Below are 19,216 nucleotides of genomic sequence, written 5' to 3'. Positions count from 1 at the left end.
TTAATAGTTTAGAAAAAAAATAAAAAATGTATTATAAAAAAAAGAGAGAGAGATAGGCAGTTGCTAAAAGACGTCTGAACATTTCTCACAGACTCTTGCCTAGCACAGTTTTCAAGTTCATCAATACTGAAAATATTTATGGTTTATTTCACAGGCCATTCTCTGAAAAGCAGAATACAATTCTGATAGATAATTAAAATTTATTTTAAAGCACACCCTTTGTTAATTTAGCCAAATGAAATAATAATTTAAATGTGTGCTCCTCGATGCAAAAAAAGTTTGAGAATTGTTGCTTTACTTCACTCATTGAATCCTTACTTTGGGCCTATTCAAACTGCCTTTATAATCCGTTTGAGCAGCAGGTTGCTAATGGATTATTTGTGTCAGTTCAGACACAACTGCTTTGGCTCCCGGCTGCTAATGGATTTTTTTTTACCTGTTCAGACAAAGCTGCTTGTGTCCCATTTGCAAAGCGAGACTGAGCTGGTTATTATGAAAACTGCTTTCAACCGTTATCCGTTCTTCCTTGCGCCTCTGAATCGCTCCGGTGTGCTGTCTGAACCGCCTGGAGCGCTTCAGGAAGGACCGCGATTGTTTCCCCCCCTTTATTGCAGGTGCGTTCTTTTCCATTCTTTTCACAAAAAAGGTGGGGAAACAATCACGGCACTGTTTCAACTGGCTACAGCGCTTTAAAGATGGCTCATGGATGGATTGAAATGAGCTGTATGAACACCCATCTTAGTATCGTTTTATTCCAAAAACAGGCCAACAACGGATGATATCCGGTTTAGAACGGTAATCTGAATAGGGCCTATATTTCATCTCATCGTGCCTTCTGGAGGTGCACCATAGTTAAGGCAAGAAGAATTTCCCATGATGCATCAGCATCTTGAGCCCACAATTGTATACTCCGTTGTATCATTTGTCAGATATTAGTAAGATTTTCTGCAATGAGAGATAATACTGAATAATAAAACTACATTGTGTAAAATGGCAACGGCTATGGTTAACATGAAAAAAAAAAACATGACATTTTAAAACCTTGCTCTTTTTCAAAAGGCTTGTGTTTTCCCCTCTCTCCCAAAATCTAGAGCATGATGGTGATTTGCTGAGTAGGTCTGCCAATTCTCATTGTTTTGTTGGAGGATGGCTTTTTGTGTGACACTGAGCTTGTAACTGTGCTTCCATGACAACAAATAAGATGTTATACATTGGAACCTCACAGTGACAAACTAACCTGGGCTTAAAGGAAAATGTTCATGTTTCATTGAACAGAGCAATCAGAGAAAAGGCATGACAGCACAAAATGTGGGCAAGTTGTGTACGTCTGCTCAAGCCATTTTTACACTGGAAGCCCAAAGGGCCATCGCCTTCCAATTCCAATGTCACGACCAACTCTCTTTGGGGTTGAATATCACTGGACGCCTTCGGAAATAAATTGTGAAAATTGTGGAGAAATTGTGGAGAAAGACAGAAGGCTCAACCTATTTGTGTGAAGTTGAAAAGGACAGTAACCTCTCTATAGAAGTGTGTTCTTTTTGGGAAGTGCAAAAGTTCCAATCGTCCTCGATAGTCCAGGCATCTCTGAAAAGCAAATTTCAGGAAACGCAGAGGTTATACAAGTAAAATAAAAAAAAATGACACATTTGTGTATTCAATACTGATGCCTTTTTAGAAAGTGAAAACTGTAAGCATCTACTTTACTTAGCTGTGAAGCTTATGTGACTAATGTGAAATAACTGAGAAAGGGGGAAAATTACATCACACACAAACATATACACGTGCACATACTGTTTATACTGATCTCCATTTGCTGTCTTATTTTACTCCATCTTTCTATCAAAAGTAGATATGGGTAACAAAACAGCAAAAAATAATCAAATAATCAAATTAATAAGTATCAAATATAAATTAAACAGCAGCAAAATGGAAACTTAAATTAAAAGTTTGGGTATCCCCTCCAAAAAAAATTAATATGTAATTTAAGGTCTTTGTTTTATTATTTTATTGAATTTTTTACTTTGTGAGCAACCTTAACCAGGATTCTGGAAAAGCACTATATAAGTTATCTAAATAAATTAACCAATCAACCAAACTATAAAACTCAACATATAAAACAGTCAAGCTGACAGAAAACAGCAGATGTCATTTCATTGCTCGGTTTAGCTCAAAAGCCTTCTGAAACTGCAGGCTTGCAAAGAATAGTATCAATATCACTTTCTGGGGAAGGAATTCTGAGTGGGTCTCAGGTAATAGCCCATGGGTCTCGGGTAATCTCAATTCAGATAAAGTCGGCTCCCACAGGAAGGGCCTTTTCATTGATTTCAAAGCTTGAGCAGGTTGATGAAGGTGGTGGTGACCTGTCTACTCGCTTACTCCACATAAAATGAATGGCAGTGGCCTAATCTGGCATTTACGAAAGAGTAGATGATTGGTGGCAGATCTGCCCTTCCAAGAAGGGAGTAGGTGCACCAAAGGAAAGTAATGAAAGGCACATACGATCATCATGGGTGTCATTGGGACAATTAGGAGTAGATTATATGGATCCAGCAGCAAGTCCAAGCTGCGTACCCGATCCTTAAGGGACATTGCATCCCATAGAGAACAACTGAATGCCACCTCTGAGCACAAGCGCAATCCTATCTCAGTAGGGTTATAGTGCATTCCAAAAGAGATTTACACACTTCGAAGCCCAATGAAGAGATGAATGGGATTGAAAAGAATCATACTCATGCTGACTATGAACCCATTCCTTAGGAGCCGGCATGACGCCGCAACAGCGTAGGTGCCACCTTATCATGGAATAAGGAGGCACCTATGCTGGCGTGGGGGCAAACACGCTGGCGTTCAGGCACCACCAGCCCCTGGTGCCAGTGCAGCCATGCTGGTTCTGGGGAAGCCCACGCCAGCGTGGGAGAGCACTCCCGGGATGTTCCTGGGGGAGCTCACCCCTTTCACCCCAGGAACACCCCCTTGGCGCAACCTTGTTGGAAGCAATAGGGGAATTCCTCCCCTTTCTATTTTCTAAACTTTTCTTACCTATGCAGCAGCCAGGAAGCATCTGAGGAGGTGGTGCCGCTGCACCACTCCCAGTCTCTGCAGATCTGCCCCCCCCCTTCAGGATTGGGCTGCCCTTCTAGAAGTATTTAGTTAGGGTGACCAAGACAGTTCCCGTTCTGTTGGTGATTGCAGGCAAACCTTAGGACCAAAATGCTGCTGATACAAAATCTCTTAAACCACTTGGAACCGTGAGGAAAGGTGGAGTATAAATGTTTTAATAAATAAATAAATTTGAACTCTTCGCTGTGGCCTACAGCAGAAACTGAGGAAATAAATAATGATACAAAGCTTAATTGATTAAAGAGTTACTAATTAATCTGTGACTAATTGATTAGTTCATTAATTGCAGATTACACATGTCGTTAGCATCTGTCCTGTGTGAAAAATATTTAGGGCAGTATCATTGTAATAAATCCATGTACAATCTCGATTCAGTAAGTGTATCTGAATATGTTAGGGAAGATGCGATTTACATGGGCTCCCTGAGACTTGCTCTGATCCATACATAGATCATTACATACACATTGACTTCATCCACACATGGAGCTCCTGATTCCTTTAACTGAAGGATATAAAGGCAGTTCAGTACCTTAAACTGAAATGAAAAAAGCTATATGGGGAGCTCAGTTCAAACACTAGATTCCTGGGTCTGGGGCAGTTCCATGGAATGGACAGCCATCTTTATAGCTAGCTGGTTCTCCAGATATATAGCTTAGCATTAGAAATAGGCTTGAAGATAGGGTTGCCAGCTCCTGGTTAGGAAATACCTGGAGTTTTGGGGGGTTGAGCCTGAGGACGGCAGGGTTTGGAGGGGAGGGACTTCAATGCCCAAGAGTCCAACTGCCAAAGTGGCCATTTTCTCCAGGGGAACTGGTCTCTGGAGGCTGGCAACCCAACTTGAAGCCAACGTACTGGTTCAAATGCAGCCCTGTCCTGCTGCAATATTTATCTCAGTTGGTTATTTCTTGCTTAACCTAGAATCCTTCAATCATGTGTTATCCATATTGTAGCTTACTGCAACTCCAAACTTTTCAAGCGGAGTCTCAGAATTAGTACTGTGTTTGCATTTGGCCATGTATTTCTAGCTGATGCTAGTCTATTTATTTACTTCATTTATATTTTTGTAAATAATTTTACTTTATTTACTACCTGTCTCTCCAATGGGGAACTAAAGCAGCTTACATCATTCTCCTCGCCACTATTTTATCCCCTCAACAACCCTGTTGACTATTTCAGCAGTCCATGAGAATTTTATGTAGTGATGGAGGGTTTTCTCCCTGATGTATTTTACTATCTCTGTGTGTAAAGTGCCATCAAGTCGTTTCCGACTCATGGCGACCCTATGAATCAATGTCCTCCAAAACATCCTATCCTTAACAACCTTGCTCAGGTCTTGCAAATTGAGGGCTGTAGCTTCCTTTATAGAGTCAATCCATCTCTTGTTAGGTCTTCCTCTTTTCCTGCTGCCTTCAACTTTTCCTAGCATGAGTGTCTTTTCTAGTGACTCTTGTCTTCTCTTTTACTATCTACATGCAACTAAAACCATTGTTTGGTTTCAATCCCTGGTATATCCGTGCATATGTAAGTCAAAACCATGACTAATGCCTGAAAGGGAGGAGAGGGGAGAAATCAGTGTGAAGATGGGGCCAAAGCACAGATTCAGGAGGGGGTTTCCTCATTTACAAGCCATTGTTAACCAGGACCCAGGATTATATTTGTACGAGCCAGAATGGATCAGAGAGATAATCTTTTTTAAAAGGACAACTTAATGAAAACATTCAAATATAAATCCAACTACAATTTTATTAGAACTGAACCCCTTGAAAGGTACATGTGTATACTTCTAATACACAGTGTCCTTAAACAATGTCTAAAGAACTACATAATCAATCTGACTCACACAAAAGAAGAAAACCAAGATTGTGCTTATCCAAATTGTTGGCTGGGAAAATGTAACCAGTGTAAACACTGAACGATGCATTGTAGACAAAAGAAGAGAGAGACAATGGATGCAGAGTGCTTTAACAAAATAAAGAGAGATACTTACAATATGTACACAGGCCTTGAGGCACTTACAGTTTCCTTTTTTTTCCATGAGTGGCTCGGAAAGGTCATGCAGGTCACTTTCTCAGAGAAGCTACTGCTAATAAGAATACCTTCCTTCCTTAAGACCTTTTCTGAAGCAAAAGCAAACATCCATACATATTTTAGAGGCAAATGTGCAAAACAAAAACAAAAACAAAAAAAACACATTTCCTTGGGCTTTATTTATTTATTTATTGCCATCAAGTCACAGCGACCCTGTGGGGTTTTCAAGGCATTCAGAGGTGGTTTGCCATTGCTGCTGCTGCGTCACAATCCTGGTACAGATAGAGTATCCCTGATCTGGACATCCCATATCTGGACTGATCTGAAAACTGGACTCTTCGAGCAGGCATGCAGGCAGATCCGTGTTGCCTGCTTTCAGTGTTTCCTCTCACCTACATCGTAGGTGGAGACTGAAAGCCTGCCATTGTTCATTTGTTGTTGCTCTTGCTTAACAGTTCACCCAGGTATTCTTGTGAGATAGTTACACCTTTGCTTTCTGATGGTTCAATGTACACAAAATTATTTAAAAAAATATTGTTCAAAATTACATTCAGGCTATGTGTATAAAGTGTATATAAAACTTAAATGAACTTGGGTCCCATCCCCAAGATATCTCATTATGTATATGAAACCATTTCAAAATATTCCAATATACGGAAAGATCTGAAATATGGACCACTTCTGGTCCTAAGCAGTCCAGATAAAGGATACTCAACCTGTATTCCTTATGATCTCCCTTCCAAAATACTAACCACGGCCAACCCTGCTTAGCTTCTGAGATCAGACAAGATTAGGCTACCTGGGTTTTCCAAGTCAGGGGTTCCCTTGTAGGAACCACAAATTAAGTTGTTGATACATTAATATGGAAGAGTCTTTGTAAACCCTTTTCACTCTGCATGGCGCTGTTAAGTAAGATGAAACAAAAACAACCTATGGAGAATTTGCACCTAACATACCTTGCCATTTCTACGCTTCATAATGTAGCAGTTCCTCCCTGGTTTAATTTAAGAATTTGTTCCAACAAAGGGATGAAGTAATGGCCTTCCTTGTTACAAAAAGAAAATGAGCAGCTTACAAAAGTCATCAGAATTAGTAAAGCTGTTTAAGTACCTTGAAGGTGGCAGGGTCACCTAGTCTAAAGAATACAAGAATATTGTAGCTTTTGCAAGAGAGCTTTCCTAGGATTTGCATTAGATTAGAGCCTATTTCGGAGCTGTTATGTCTCCCATGCAGCCTCTTCGCCCACAACTAAATATTCTGTAATCATATGCTTGCAAGCCTGCGGTAAACAAAACTTTCAAAGTTTATTGAAGTAGAACAATTCAAGCCTATGGCAGTTGCACAGTTGTTGTTTTTAAATATAACTCTTTAAGTTTTCTTTCTTCATCTTCATCCCATGGGTGTTAAAAAAAAAATCCAGTAATTGAACTGAAATAAAACCCTAAATGCTGAACCCCCTAAAGAACACAGGTATCAGCTACTGAAGAAAAATAAAGGGAAAGTCATCAGATGCCTGTGGCATCCTCTAGCCAAAATACTTTGCAGATTCAAGCAACCAGGATTTAGCTACTGTAACTTCAGTAGAGGAAACAGAAGAATGCTGCTTTATAAATAAAACTCTAAATTATATCTGTATTTTTAAAAAAAATTAAAAAGGAATTTGAAAAGAGGTACTTTCAAAACGCAACTGTCTTTTAAAATAAAACAAATAATTTAGGGATCATGAAGACAAGGAAGAGGTGAAAGTATTCAGCAACTAATGTGTACAATTTTGACATTACATGATCAGATTAAAATATATCTTGTAATCCATAGCACATTTACTCTGGACAAGCTCCATAATGATGCTGTTCTAAAGGAGGCTGATTGTGGCAGTGGATCTTAAACCCCAAAGTGTCCTTGATATAACAGTGTTTGAAGAAGAAGAGGAGTTGCTTTTTATATGCCGACTTTCTTTACCTTTTAAGGGAGACTCAAACTGGCTTACAATCACCTTCCCTTCCCCTCCCCACAACAGACACTCTGTGAGGTAGGTGGGGCTCAGAGAGCTCTAGCTGTAACTTGTCCAGGGTCACCCAGCTGACTTGGTGTGCAGGAGTGGGGAAACAAAAGCAGTTCACCAGATTAGCCTCTGCTGCTCATGTGGAGGATTGGGGAATCAAACCCGGTTCTCCAAATGAGTCCACTGCTCCAAACCACTGCTTTTAACTACTACACCACACCAGTGATATACTGAACAATCTGTGCTCAGGGATGGATTCTGGGAAGAGAGTTTTCCAAACAAAGAAACCTTTTGCCATTATTAATAACCCCTATTAATATATTTGCTCATATCATCAGTGTTTCAGAAATTACGTTAACTTCAGTGCACATACATGCTGATAAAGAAGCTGATCTTTTGTTCAAAACTTTTGTGTTCATTAAAATAGCCCCCAAATAACACCATTCCTGATTTACAGTAACAGGAAGCTCCATTTACTAACTGATCCATTCATTTATAAATAAAAAGCAAGCCAGCAGATCCATTTTTTAAAAAAAGTGACTGCATCCATCCATCTATCCATCTCTCCCTCCAAGTCTTCCTTGCAGTTCCTGGAAAGTAACTTTTCCAAGTCACTCCTGCTGAATACCCTTCCTCCCAAAATATGTAATGGATAGCGGATGCCTTGCTTTCCTGTGTGTTAATTGTCACAGCACTCAGCGCACCGAAAGCTCTGACAGCTCCCTTTACATTCTAAGTGACATCTGCATTGAACAGAACAGAAATAAAGATTAAGGGAAACACCTGATGTGATAGCACTCAGCTTTACTTCCCAATGCAATATTGAAAAGGTACAGCTCTGCCTTCTTGTATTCCAAGTCAGAACTAATGTCAAAACCTCAGAGGGTCATTACAGCTGTAAGAAAAGAAATAAAAGGACCACAGCTTCTGAGGGCTTGTTCGCTATAAAAGCCTTTCTAAATCCCAAGAGTCTTCCCTACTACATACATTTATCTAACTTCCCTGAATCTATTTATTTACTCCGTATTGGCAGTCAGTTTGACCTAGTTCACATAAACAGCAGGTACAGTGATAAACCTGAATGATAACATTTCAAACTGTAGATGCGCAATCACAAGCTGGAATTCTGCTTCATATAAAAAAACAAAATCCTTGTGCATAGAACATGAGATGTCTGGGAGATCTTCAGCCTTCCTTCTGATGTACTAGTTCTGTCTCCATAATGAAGCTTTCCATGGGGACGAGTTCATCTATGCAATCTTCCACCTTCTGTCTGTAATGGAACCAGTCTACCACCTTATCTATGGTTTGTGTCAACTAGGATTATGATTTGCTAACTGCAGATTAATTTAATTTCATCACTTTCTGCCTGTAAAAGCCACTTTCACCCATCTAACTACCTTTTTAAAACTCATGTAGTGATGCAGTCAGAAGGGGGGGAAAGTGATACAGGTCTGCAATTAGGGTTGCCAACCTCCAGGTAGTAGCTGGAGATCTCCTGCTATTACAACTGATCTCCAACTGATAGAAATTGGTTCACCCAGAGGAAATGGCTGCTTTGACAACTGGACTCTATGGCATTGAAGTCCCTCCCCAAACCCCGCCCTCCTCAGGCTCTGCCCCAAAAATCTCCCAGTATTTCCCAACCCAGAGCTGGCAACCCCATCTGTAATGCTAGAAAAGTAAGACATGAGAGCTTTGCAAAACGTAGACACCATTACAATTCAACAGTGCATTCTCAGTTTAATGGCGCAACAATTCATCCAAGTTCAAAAGTGCAGGGTGCTCTGAACTTATGGAAGAGGCGAGGGGACACATTTTTAAACAGATCGATGTGTAATCAATAGACATTAGTCTGTGGTTTTCTGAATACTTCCCTACATGCATTTTCAAAACCTGAAAGGGGAAATGCAAAAGAAGCAGCCCTAGAGTTCACAATTATTTATCCATAGATAATTGTTGCTGGATCCATATGCAATATCTTACATTTGTGTCAGGATTCAGTTCCTGAAAGCAAATGCAGACAGCCAATTCTAGTATAGTAAGTATACTCAAAGATAGGTTTGCCAACCTCTAGGTACAAGCTGGAGATCTCCTGCTGTTACAACTGATCTCTAGCCAATAGAGATCAGTTCCCCTGGAGAAAATGGCCACTTTGGCAATTGGACTCTATGGCATTGAAGTCCTTCCCCTCCCCAAACCCTGCCCTTTTCAGGCTCCACCCCAAAAATCTCCAAGTATTTCGCAACCCAGAGCTGGCAACCGATAATAAAGTCTGATGATGATCCGGAACAGAATTTCAACTATCAGGAGGAGAACAGCAATGGGTGGAATGTGACTTTTACTTTTGCTACATAAAAACTGCACTATGTTTGGCTGGGTCACCCCAGCCAACAAGAGGGTATATGGCTTGGGAAGAAGGGCCCGGTCTACACAAGCAGCAGAATAAGGCGGCATAATCATAAGGGCAATAAATGAACTGCACTATGGCTGGACCATGTCATTTAAAAAAATATTGCTATAGAAACCAAACTCCATGCAAATTTTATATACATACATACATACATATATATATATATATATTTAAAAAACTAGCACATCAGGGAAAGGTTTCTACCTCAGCCTGCTTCCTGCTATATTAGTTTTCTTCTTGCGGGGCATCTTCTATTTCTTTTCTTCTTTTTTTAAGGTATTTTATTAACATTTTCAAAAGCAAAGATAACAAACAAACATATACAAACATTTCCATTCATACATTTTGTGCTTACTTCAGGTTATCAGTTTACATGAACATTGTAGTTATTATATTTACTTAAACATTGCTGAACTTAACTGTGTTTCTATTTCTTTCTTTATTTCTATTTCTATTTATTTAATTTACAAAATCTATATCTTGCCTTTCTGCCATGACAAGGGCCACCAAAGCAGCTATACAAGGGAACATTAAAAACAAATCACACACCCCACCTGCTGTCTTAAGTAGTACAATCAATTCAACCACCCTGTACCTCATTCCCACATGCGGCCTTACTTCTCTCTTGTGCAACTCCACTTATTAATGCTGGAAAGAGTGTAGATAACTTTGTACAGGAGAACCAACTCTGAACCAGGCTTGCTTACTGAACTAGTGGAAGGATTGAGGAAAGAACTGGACGTTCAAGGGTCCTTCCTCACATTAAGATTTCCAAAAGATGGAGTGCTTCTGCATTATCAGTCGGGTTGCCAACCTCCGGGTACTAGCTGGAGATCTCCCGCTATTACAACTGATCTCCAGCCGATAGAGATCAGTTCACCTGGAGAAAATGGCTGCTTTGGCAATTGGACTCTATGACGTGGAAGTCCCTCCCCTCCCCAAACCCCGCCTTCCTCAGGCTCCGTCCCAAAAACCTCCTGCTAGTAGTAAAGAGGGACCTGGCAACCCTAATTATCTGTCTCCTGTCTACATATGGGACATTTTATGTGAATAGGGACATAAACAATAAGTTGTGAGAAAAAGATGTGTTTAACTGTGGAACATCTTAACATTTCGTGTTGCAGAGACTACTATGTATATGATCATTCCCACTGTTGCAGGATGCTGGAAGAAGCGTTCCTGACTGTAAATATCTCTCTAAATCAGGTAGTTAGCAGCTAGATGTGAAATGGGCCATTCTAGGACGTAGCACAAGGCCTCAGCATGCCAAGGTCCTTGTCATTATCCTGTATACTCAGTAGCAAGCTGAGGCTGAATATTTAAACCTGCAGACTAGCTTCCTAGAGAGGGGGTGGAAGCGTACAAAATGTGAATCACACACCCTGCATATTTTCCCTACCTTCTATGAGGAGACAGACGACGATTTTTTTTAGCCACTAAACAGACATAGGCATACGATGAGGCAATTGGCAGTCTTCCACGAATGTCAACGGACAGGTGAATACCTGCTTCTAATTGATACATAGTAGGAGAGGCTGCATAAAAGAAAAGGCGGCTTTGCACATTTCAGAGACAAATAGAACGTTCATTCCTAGCTGGCAAAGCCACATGATTTTGAATTCATCAGCATCTATAAACCGCGGCAATAACACTCTGAGACATCATTAGGACTTAGAGAATAGACCGGACCATGTTGAAATGCACAAACGACTCCAAGCGTACTTCCAGCTGAAACCTCTCTCGCCGCTGAAATGAAGACCTCAAAGGCAAAATAACGACGACATCACAATATACATAAATCAAGAACTGCATGTGGGTTTATTTTACACTTGAGAAAACAGTGGATTTAATTGTGTAAACCAAAAAAAAAGTACTGTACAATATTAATGATAAAACATCAAAATGTATAATTCATAGTGCATTGCTTGCTTTATTTTTATTTATTTATTTTGTCAGATAGTTCCTTTGAGTACATGCATCTGGGAAGATGCAGGTGCCAGTAAAATTTCTCTATTTAACTCAAGCTGCAAGGAACTAAATTTTATTCAAAAAAGTGTGGTTTTACATTATATACACAGAACTTGAATATAAAATGACAATATAAAAAGTTAAAAGAGAAAGCATACAGCCAGAAGGTACAAAGGAAGTGAACAGTTTAAAATGGTACGATATGTAACATATACTTTTTTTTCTAAGATGATGCCGGCAATTTACAAGGAATTGAATCCAACACTTGCCCCATTTGTTGTTTTGTTTTCATGTACCAATGCAGCACACCATAGAAAGTTCAGCTTGTACCAAAGCTTACATTTGTAAATAACTATAAACCGCAGTATTTTACAGGAAAAAAAAGAAAGAGCATTTTTACATTTTTTAATAGCTTGCATACTTTTTTTTTTGCCAACCACGTGACAATATTCAGCATCCAGAGGGTTTGGGCATAGTGGCAACTTGGTTTGTTTATTTTTAATTTTTTTCTTTAAATATGGTTGTGGTTTCATAACCCCTTGAGCACTAGATAGCTTTTCACCATCTTCAAAAAACTGCATGCATCTATTCTTCACAAATTGAACCTGCAGTTTGGTTTTCTAAAAGCGCTTTTTTTTTACACATAAAATTAAATTTGTTTTGTGACATAGTTTGATTAGGATGAAACAACTTTAAAAAGCAAAACAAAACAATATATTGGGAAAGGCACAGAAATGCTAATACGGTCCTCAGAGGGTTAAAAAAAACGACACTACGGGGTTCTGTGACCTTTATTGTCATGGCAACTTTGTAATTTTAGGATGTCTTTTTATTATTGTTCTTTGTGTCTTTCTTTACCATTAAATTAACGTCTCTCAATAGTGTCTCCCGCTGTACTCTACAAAAGATAGCTTAACATCAAGGACAGATGTTGAAAATAAAGGTCAGACTTTGACTCACAGAAAAAGAAAAAAAGAAAGAGAGATTTTTTAAAAAAACATGCACAGATCAGACAAAGAGCTTATAAATATAACTACAAAATGTATGTAAGAAAAACCAAGGTCCAGATAGGCAGTTCAGCAACAAAAGTAAGACTGATTTCAGAGGCTCAGGTCAGGCCTAGTGCAGTACTATGAAGAAGTTTAGTGCAATGTTCCTGTGGTCACTTGCATACTTGGCTGCTTACCTGGACGCTAATGTTTTTCTAACTCAGTTACATAGATCAGATGGTCCTCGGGGGACTTGCCGTGTGTTTTACTAAGGTGCAGTTTTACTGCATGCTTGCTTGCAAAAGTTCGGTTGCAGAGCTTACACTGGAACGTGGAGCCTGAGTCCTCCTCAGTGATTCCGAGCACACCTAGAGTTTTATTCGCAAGGACTTTTGAAACATTCTGCTGCTCTTGGATCTGATTTAGTGGCAATTTGGACAGGTCCTTCAAGCTGAACCCTAAATGTGTCTCCAAGTGACTTATATATGTCGAAGCAGTCCTGAATTGTGAGGCACAATCATTGCAAAAGAAAACAGGATGCCCCGTGTCCAAATTCTTTAAAAACTTAGTTCCACCTGTCCTTCTTAACTGATACTTCACATTGGCCAGCCAGTGACTAATTGTGGTCATGGAAAGACCAGTAAACTTAGAGATATGCACCCGCTCCTGTGGGCCAAGGTCCGACATAATATATTTGCCTTCAGGAGTCTCCCTCAAGCTAGAAGCAAACTGGGCTTGAAGGATCAGAAGGTGCTGAGGGTTCCAATTGGACTGCCTACCTTTCCTCTTATGTACTGGCGACAGTTCATCCAGAGCCTCTTCAAAGCTGCTTCCATCCGCGTCAGATTTTTCTGACACAGAAGACGGTGTTGAAGACTTGGGAGTCAAGCGCCCTGTGAGGTTCTTTACCATGTCAGAAATATCCATTAGGGCACTCTCCCTTAGAGGAGATGAGACAGAGTCAGTCACGTTGGAAACGAGAGGTTTGTTTTTGGACTTGGTCAAATCAATAGGCTGATCGCTGTTCTCGTAATAGTACCGATCGATAGCATCGGCTTGCTTGGCCGGAGTTGTTGGGTAAATGGGCTTGTCCAACATACTGTTGCTAATTTTATACAGCATGGCCAAAGGGTCCAGAGAAGGACTTACAGGATTGGAAACCTTGCCTAAGTGGGTATTCATGATGGATTGTAAAGCACTCAATGGGTTAATGAAAGATGGCTCAGGTGAATGGTCTGTGATGATGCCCAAGTTATTACAGCCATTTGTGACTTTTGCTTTAGGTGGTTCAGTGCCATTAAGGGTATGAGGATCTGCTGGACTGTCCTTTTTGACCTTCTGAACTTCTTCTAGGTTCTTTTTCTGCAGCTGCGGCTTGACGGTTTCCTCTGATTTTGGAAAGTCTTTGTTCTCTTTAGCAGCAGGTGACAATGGCTTAACTGGGGAACATTTTTCTTTCTCTGAAGGCTTGTCTTCTTTTTTGATATTGATTTTGCCTGTGACCTTCTCCACTAGTTCTTCCATTGCTGAGACATTGCTTTTGTGAGGTGGAGGCGTTAAGTTACCCGGGGAATGGATCAGTGCGCTGTGCTCCGAAGACAACGATTTTACGCTGCTGGCGTAAGAGGGCTGCATCTGAACACTCTGCACAGCTGGCTGAATGGGTTTGACGGTCCCCGGAAGCTGGTAAGCTGCATGAATGCTGGGATAGCCTCCCCAAGAAGGAGCTCCATTCTGCGCCTTACTTATAGCCGTCGTCACGGTATTTTCCAGGGATTTCAGGATATCTATCCCACCTTTAGGACTTTCATCTAGATCCTCCTCTCTGAGGTACTGATATACAGCTGTTGGCTCAAACTTTTCTGTAATGTCCTCGTTCTCTTCTTTAATTTTCTTGTCTGTTTCATTAACGATCACTTTTTCCTTTTCCAAGTCCTTCTTCTCCTCAGAGCTCGTAGATCCAGCTGGAGATTCGGGCTGCTTTTTAACATTTGCAGCCGGTAATCTTGTGTGGGTGGTGGGGGGCAAAGGTATGGATTGTATCTTTTCCTCTACCACAGGATCCAACACTAGCTGTTTTCCTTTTTTGGAGGCAGAATTCGTTACTTTCAAAAAATGTCCAGTGACCATCATATGAGCAGTCAGCTGCTGCAAAGTGTCGTGAGAACTGCCACACTCCATGCATTTCAATATCTGGGCTTTCCGGGCCTCAAACTGCCAAGTATAGCTAGCACCATTTTGGTATCCATAGCGGTTGTTTGGAGTCACATAGGGATTGGCAGTTTTCTGATCCTTTGCTGCATCGCTAAGAGTAGCCTCTGAAGTGACCGCTGTTGGCTCAGGTGAGCAAGGGGAAGCTAAGTCCGGAAGTGCTCGCTTTTTGGTAGAAGGCACCAGTTTGGTGATGGCTGGTACTGGTTCCTTCAGAGGCACTTTCTGGTAATGTTTTGTTTTTATCATATGGACACTCAAGTCTTGCAAAGATTCAAAAGAATGACCACAATACATGCACTTTAGCACTTTCTGGGCATCCTCTTTGCCTTCCATTTCCATCAGTGATCGCTTTCTAGGCTTTGACCACCGCTTGGTCTTTTCGTATTCTTTATCTCTGTTGTCATCCCGGTAATGTCCAGTTTCGTTCATGTGTACCGTTAGCTCCACCAGCGTGTCATACGCTGCGCTGCAGTCTTTGCACCGAAACTTACTGGCGCCGGTAAACACAGAACCATAGAGTTTATTGTTTTGCCGGTAAAGCTGTACTGTGCTGAAGAGACTGGGTTCTGGGAGAAGTCCGTACGCTGAGGTCTGCTGCAAAGTTTTGGCCAATGCCGCCTGGTGCCAGTCATAACCTGAGCCACCACTGTTACTGTTACTAGTGCTACTGATACTTGTACTGGTACTTGTACTGGTACCAGTGCTGGCACTAGTACTTGGGATGTTGATACTAGAGTTGATATTAGTGGTGTTTTCCTTCGGGCTGGTTTCACCGCTCTTTGATTTCTTTAAGTCCAAAGCTAAACTGGTCCAGCAAGACTCCGACAGTAAATTTGCATATACAGCTTTTATTTGTGCCAAGCTGTCCTGTGGATAGGGAGCATTGTCCGAGCACTGATGATCTTCTCTTTCTTCTTTGGAGGAAGTGTTTTTGAAATGAGCCAACTGGTCGCTGTTTTCACTAAATGGCGAACCGTAACCCGCGTCCTGGTTTGTTGCCGTGCTGACTGGGGAGTTCTGGTAACTCTGAGCCTCTTTGATCTCTGTTTCTTCATTGCACATATAATCGGTTTCCTGGATGTCCAGAGGTAGCCCGTCATCCTCTCCACTTTCTTCATCTATTTCTGCTGCTTTCAGTTCATCCTCAGGAACATATGCTGCAAAAGAGAGAAAAGAAGTTATAGAACATACACTTGCTTTTCAGCACCATCCCTAGTTCAATAGCAACCTTAATTGTAAAAACACATCTTCCCATCTTTGAGCTCACTATGAACCTATATAAGCAGAACTCAGGTTTGGCCTAATGGAATAAGCTGGTCTATTTATAGCTAAAAATACAACTTTTGACCGCTTATTCTGGAATAGTCCCATTTTTAACTAATTGTGATGTTCTGGAGTAACGAATGGGATCCCTACAGCTTTAGTGTATTTACTCATTCATCACATTTTTGAATGGATATTCAAAATAAAAAATAAAATAAATGTTATTCATTTTATTGTCACAACAAACAAGGCTACCCTATGAGGTTTAGACATGGATGGAGATTTGAAGCTAGATCTCCCAATTCCATCATTCCAGCCACCACACTACTGAGAATCAAAAGAGAAAAAATATAATATTTGAAGTAGGGTAGGACAAGTTTATCTTGTAGCTCTTATTTGCTTATTATTATTAGATGTCACATGCCCCTATATTATTTATACAGCAGCATTATTTTATTTTATTTTATTCACTTCATTTATTCCCTACCTTTCTTTCTAGTGAGAACCTAAAGTGGCTTACATCATTCGCCTCCATTTTATCCTCACAACAACCCTGTGAGGTAGGCTAGGCTGAGAGAGTGAGACTGGCCCAAGGTCACCCAACAAGAATTCATGGTGGAGTGGGGATTCAAACTGGAGTCTCCCAGACCTGAGTCTGATACTCTTTAACTACTATGTTGCACTGGCTGCATGCAATATTGATGTTGTCTGCAAAATAACCTTATGGGATGAATGCCATTTCATTGTTAGGTAACTGTGGCTAGGAAATTTTAAAGCTACTAAGTAAACCCATTGTAGGAACATGAATGCAGGTGTCACAGGTCCAAAGTTGGTGCTCCACTGGGCCATACTGGCATTGACACAACTGAACAAGAAGTTGATCAAGAATTTGAATGTAGAGTGTGAATAATGAGTCACCAGACAAACATTACTGAAAGACTGAGTCTTACATAAGATACAGCAACTTAGGGTTGCCAACTCTAGGCTAGGAAATTCCTGGAGATTTTGGGGTGGAGCTGGGAAAGGACAGGGTTTGGGGAGAAACCTCAGTGGGGTCTAACGCAGTGGAGTCCATCCTCCAAAGCTGCCATTTTCTCCATAGGAACTGATCTCTGTCATCTGGAGATCAGTTGTAATTCCACGAGATCTCCAGGCCACACCTGGAGGTTGGTAACAATAGCATTAACTAATAGAGAGCTCTTTTGACTTGTCCATCTGTTACCATCATGAATTCAAGCAAAAACACCTGAATGTGTAGTCAGATACTAACAACATTAAAAGTGCATGTATGGATCCCATTATGCCATACTTAACGAAAAATTAAAGGTAGAGCCCTCAGATGAGTCTGTAAGATGCTTAGGGTGGCAACTGAATTCAATGCTGGTGTAACACAGTGGCACAGCACCCTGCTGAAGCCATGCTGGTGTACATACAACAGCATAAAGGCCCACAGCTGGCAGGACCAGGGATATGCTGGGGATGAGGCCCATGGTTTAGTCAGGATTCTAAGGTCCCTAGTCCTACATCTCACTCCTTGGTGTTGATGAAAACACTATAAACCCCAGCCAGTATACCTGGAAAACTTCTACAAAGTCCTGTAGTCTACAGCAAACTGATCTGGGTACTGCCCTCACACACAATATGCTGGTGCATTCAGTTGCTGAAAGAGGAAGAGGAAGAGGAAGAGGAAGAGGAGGAGGAGAAGGAGAAGAAGAAGAATTGGTTTTTATATGCCAACTTTCTCTACCTTTTAAGAAGATGCATACCAGCTTACAAACTCCTTCTCTTCCTCTCCCCACAACAGACACCTTGTGAGGTAGGTGGGGCTGAGAGAGTTCAGAGAGAACTGTGACTAGCCCAAGGTCACCCAGCTGGCTTCATGTGGAGGAGTGAGGAAATCAACCCAGTTCACCAGATAGTGTCTGCCACTCACATGGAGGAATGGGGAATCAAACCCGGTTCTCCAGATTAGAGTTCACCACTCTTAACTACTATACCATACTGGCTCTCACAGATGGGGAGGGGGGCTAGAAATATGATATTGAAAGAATTTTGCTGTTGGTGTTCTGCGATGAATTAATTAGAAATATTTAATACCTCTTGAATTTTATATTTTGTATTAAATTTAAAGATAATAAAACCAAATATTATTGGTTCCTGCGGAGTTTTTCCTCAAACTAATATTTGTCTACAGAATTTTGTTTCTTACTAAACTATGACGCAGACACCACGTAATGATTCTGGAAGAGCAGTTGGCAGCTAAAAATAAAATAAAGTAAGAGATGAATATTTAAAAGTGACAGGCATAAAGCATGCAAACACATATCCAGCTTGATTATTGGCTTACAGTAAACATCAAAGTTTCCCATTGTGTTGCCACCTGGTGAAACGATGTAATCTTACCAAATTACGTGTTTATCGGCATCAAACTACTTTTTTTAAAAAAAAAAAACCCTAACAAATGTGATATTCATGAGCAGATGGCCACTATCTCAAAATACATTTATTCCAAGAGCCCAATTCACAGAAGTAGCTTACATGCACCTAAGTGATAAATACACATTTTCACTCCGTAGTAAAAATCATTCTTGCACATAGTCATCAGATTTCTAAAAGCTGAAAAATCACCTTAATTCTGCTACTATGGGAGGCTGTGTATAAATCAACGTAGAAAACAAAATGTGATGTGAGGAACTTGCAATAAGGAAAACATTTTATAGTTCACCAAACACGGACAGTTATTTTAAAGGAATTTTTGCGCACAAAATATAATTTCCATTTGCGTACATTTGTCAGGGTTGACCCGCCTTGGTCGGAGAGATTCGTTCCCCTTGTCTCTATGATAACGCAGACAAGTTTACCCTGGGTTTGGCCCAGTAACTCATAGCAACACACCTTTAAGGTAAAATAGAATTAAGGAAATTAAAGAAAAATTAAAAGGAATATAGTTCCAGTGGCAGTTCCAAGTGCACGGAAAACAAGAAAAACAGCTCTCTAAACACACTTACAAATCTTAGCAGCATAGACGTTAACTTCTCATAGCTTTAGTAAGTCCAGTTTATAGTAGCATACCTCCATTCAGGTGTAACATGATGCAAAGCAGGTAACACATACAGGACCGAGGAGATGGACTTGAGTAAAAAGAGAGGGATCCAGGCCTAACAGCATAGACAACACTTCATAGAAACCCGGATATAGACCATCTGACCCTCTCCAACT

At 40.6% G+C, this 19,216-nt stretch overlaps 1 protein-coding gene across 1 annotated transcript in view; it reads right to left on the bottom strand.

Annotated features, from left to right (window-relative positions):
- Positions 1-12,391: 12,391 nt before the first annotated feature.
- The window catches only part of TSHZ1 (teashirt zinc finger homeobox 1), a 79,518-nt gene continuing 72,693 nt past the window's right edge, over positions 12,392-19,216 (bottom strand). The window contains exon 2 of the mRNA XM_056854253.1: positions 12,392-15,891. Coding sequence (XP_056710231.1) covers positions 12,725-15,891 — 3,167 coding nt within the window. The 3' untranslated portion in view covers positions 12,392-12,724. The remainder of the gene's footprint in view (positions 15,892-19,216) is intronic.

This window comes from Euleptes europaea, chromosome 8 (genome assembly GCF_029931775.1).
Source record: "Euleptes europaea isolate rEulEur1 chromosome 8, rEulEur1.hap1, whole genome shotgun sequence".
NCBI lineage: Eukaryota > Metazoa > Chordata > Lepidosauria > Squamata > Sphaerodactylidae > Euleptes > Euleptes europaea.
The sequence above is the reverse complement of the archived record's forward strand: the minus strand, read 5'-3'. Positions and strand labels throughout refer to the sequence as shown.